The sequence below is a fragment of the Capsella rubella genome, unplaced genomic scaffold (genome assembly GCF_000375325.1).
Source record: "Capsella rubella cultivar Monte Gargano unplaced genomic scaffold, Caprub1_0 scaffold_27, whole genome shotgun sequence".
Lineage (NCBI taxonomy): Eukaryota > Viridiplantae > Streptophyta > Magnoliopsida > Brassicales > Brassicaceae > Capsella > Capsella rubella.
Window position 1 is genome coordinate 49,303 of NW_006238899.1, and position 2,610 is coordinate 51,912.

General features: G+C 35.1%; 1 protein-coding gene across 1 annotated transcript; it reads right to left on the reverse strand.

The window, feature by feature from the left end:
• Positions 1-557: 557 nt before the first annotated feature.
• Positions 558-1,814, reverse strand: LOC17874437. The gene is made up of 3 exons (XM_006279248.2): positions 1,531-1,814; positions 1,356-1,461; positions 558-1,265 (listed from the first exon to the last, which is right to left on the reverse strand). Exons 1-3 carry the CDS (start codon positions 1,812-1,814, stop codon positions 558-560), a joined length of 1,098 nt encoding a protein of 365 aa, XP_006279310.2.
• Positions 1,815-2,610: the final 796 nt, after the last annotated feature.

The window sequence follows — 2,610 nt, forward strand, 5'->3', positions numbered from 1 at the left end:
CAAATTAGCTTGTGTCGTAAGTAATCTTCTTCATCATGCTCTTTCTTGACAACGGACACATCCCACATCTGCGTTTATCACTATAAATATCTCGAGAGTAATATTTCATATTACTTCTAAAAAAAATCAAGTTGAGTTGACTCTTAAGTAGTACATGTACATATTTCATATTTATTGTGAAAACAAAGAGAATATAAATCAGTGGATGATCGAACAAGAAGTCAACAACAATGGTTTTATTTTCATCCAAGACAATTTACAGAGACTATAACGTAACCAATTTTAAAAAAAGAACAAGAGAGCTCCGATTTTGAATATGAAGTAAGTGGACTGAAATGATTGATAGGAACCTAAAAAAAATGCTGCATCATCGTCTCCTTCAAGCTATAAACGTATGGACTATATATTTTATATATGTAAGCAGAGTAGAGAATGGTGAGCAAAGTAATTGAACCAGTTAACGTAAGCAAAGACTCTTTCATGGTGAAAAATAAATGTAAGCCTACATACCATATATTCTAGAATCCATTTAAACAAAAGAAATGAAAAATAAACAACTACGAATCATCAAGGTGTGGGATTACAAGGTCTTTAGCTCGAGGATATCCATCAACCATTTGCGGTGTTATGGCTAGGTCTCTCACGTCGTCATATAACTCCACTGCAAGCTTTATCCGGAGAGACGCCATGTTCTCGTCACAAACCCCAACGAATGTTTTATTAAGAACTAAACATTCAATGTACTTTAGAGAGTACATACCACAATCACCATGATTTTCATTCAAAGGGACATTCCTCTTCACTCTTCTCACTTCCAACATTTGTCTACTCTTCTTACGATGTTTCTCAGGAATAGCAACGTTTAACAATGCTGGGATCATTCGCTTGAGAGACAAACACTCAAGAGCCATATTACTGTCACTCACCGTGCTTGGGATGCTATCATAGACATTAATCTTCCCCTGCGGTAAGTCAATATGCAGAGCCACCCAATGGTTTCCATTGACAAACAGACAACCATACAAGTGATCAACATCAATCCACCATACCTTTTTTGTCGCTGTCTCAGTTGGGGCTGTACCGTTTACGTGCTCCAAATAAGATTTATTAAACAAGAAATTTTTTGGAGCCATATCGAACTGCTTGAAATCATTCACCAAAGTCCTGAGAAAGTCTTGATCTATGAATGCTATACGCTCTTTAGGATACAGACAAGGATTAAGCATAGACCTTCTCCTGAACATAGACATTGTAGCACTTATGTGCTACAATTTAAAAGAAAAATGACATGAGCTAATGAGCATAATAACTTATATTTTTGAATAAATCAGACCAAAATATTGTGAATTACTTACATGGTCTTTTAGCCATCCATACTCTGAGTGTGGCCAATGCTCTCTCTTAGCCATTATTTGCCAATAAAATCTCACAGCTACGTTGCTAGTGCTATGTCTTTCTTCCCTGTCAATAAATAATCAGTACATAAATAGGTAGACGATTAAAAAAAAAAGTATAGTTGTAGAATCATACTTATCGAGGTCGAGAAAATCCATAAGTCTATGAAATTTTTTGTCAAGCACATGCTTAAGATGATCACATGCCACATTATCACTCTCTTTAATTATACGCTTCACCGTCGAGTTACCAACATAAGGAAACTTCTGCGACTTAGACAATTGTGCCACTCGTCTTGGATGATTCAGAGGTCCATACAACTTGTCTATCGCATCTTTAAGGGTACTCAAAGTGGCGTCCATATTTTTAGCAGCCAAAGCTTCTTCCTCATTAGACCATGTGTCTTCACTTGTTGCCATTGTCGTTGATCGGCTCAAATTTGCCCTGAGCTACTCTCTCAATTAAGAGATCACTGTAGTACTTAGGGATCGAATCCACAGAGACTCAAAGATTACACAGTAAATATTCGGTATTAAAATTAAGCTAAGCAAGCAGGTTTTAAATCAAATAAAAACAGCAAATTAAAGTAAAGATTGGTTATAAAACAATAATGAGGAAACGCTAGGCCTAGGGATATTCTCAGGAAATTCAGAATTGCAAATAAATAATTGTCAGGATTTATAAAGCACCGTTCTTGAACTCAAATCACAAAAATATAATCAATCAACTTTCGTTGCAAAGACTATCTATGTCTAGAACCCTAAATTCCAAATCTCTTTGCAAATTTATAAGTTTAAGACATGCATTTAATTCAGGTTTGATAAGTTCACAAAATCCCTAAACCAAATCTCTTTGCGAATAGGTATTTTGCTCATCTATATTATTTTCAGGAAATCAATAACACTTTCGTGTCTACCAATTAACCTAAGATCAGATTCTAGGTTGCTTTCACTACTCTAGAACAAATTAACCACAATCTAGATGAAGAACTCTATTGATTCAATCCTAACAATCTAACAACCTAACAATTCATGAATTCCTTTGAAAACCCTAAACCTAACAAGAGATCTACTCAGACATGGTGAATGAAACAAACATCATGAATAAAATAGATATCATAAAAGAAATCAATAGCAGAAGTAAAGGAGTTCTGAATCTTCTCTGAAGGAGATTTTGATTCTTCTCTCCTGACTCTCTACAAATCTCTCTCTCCAA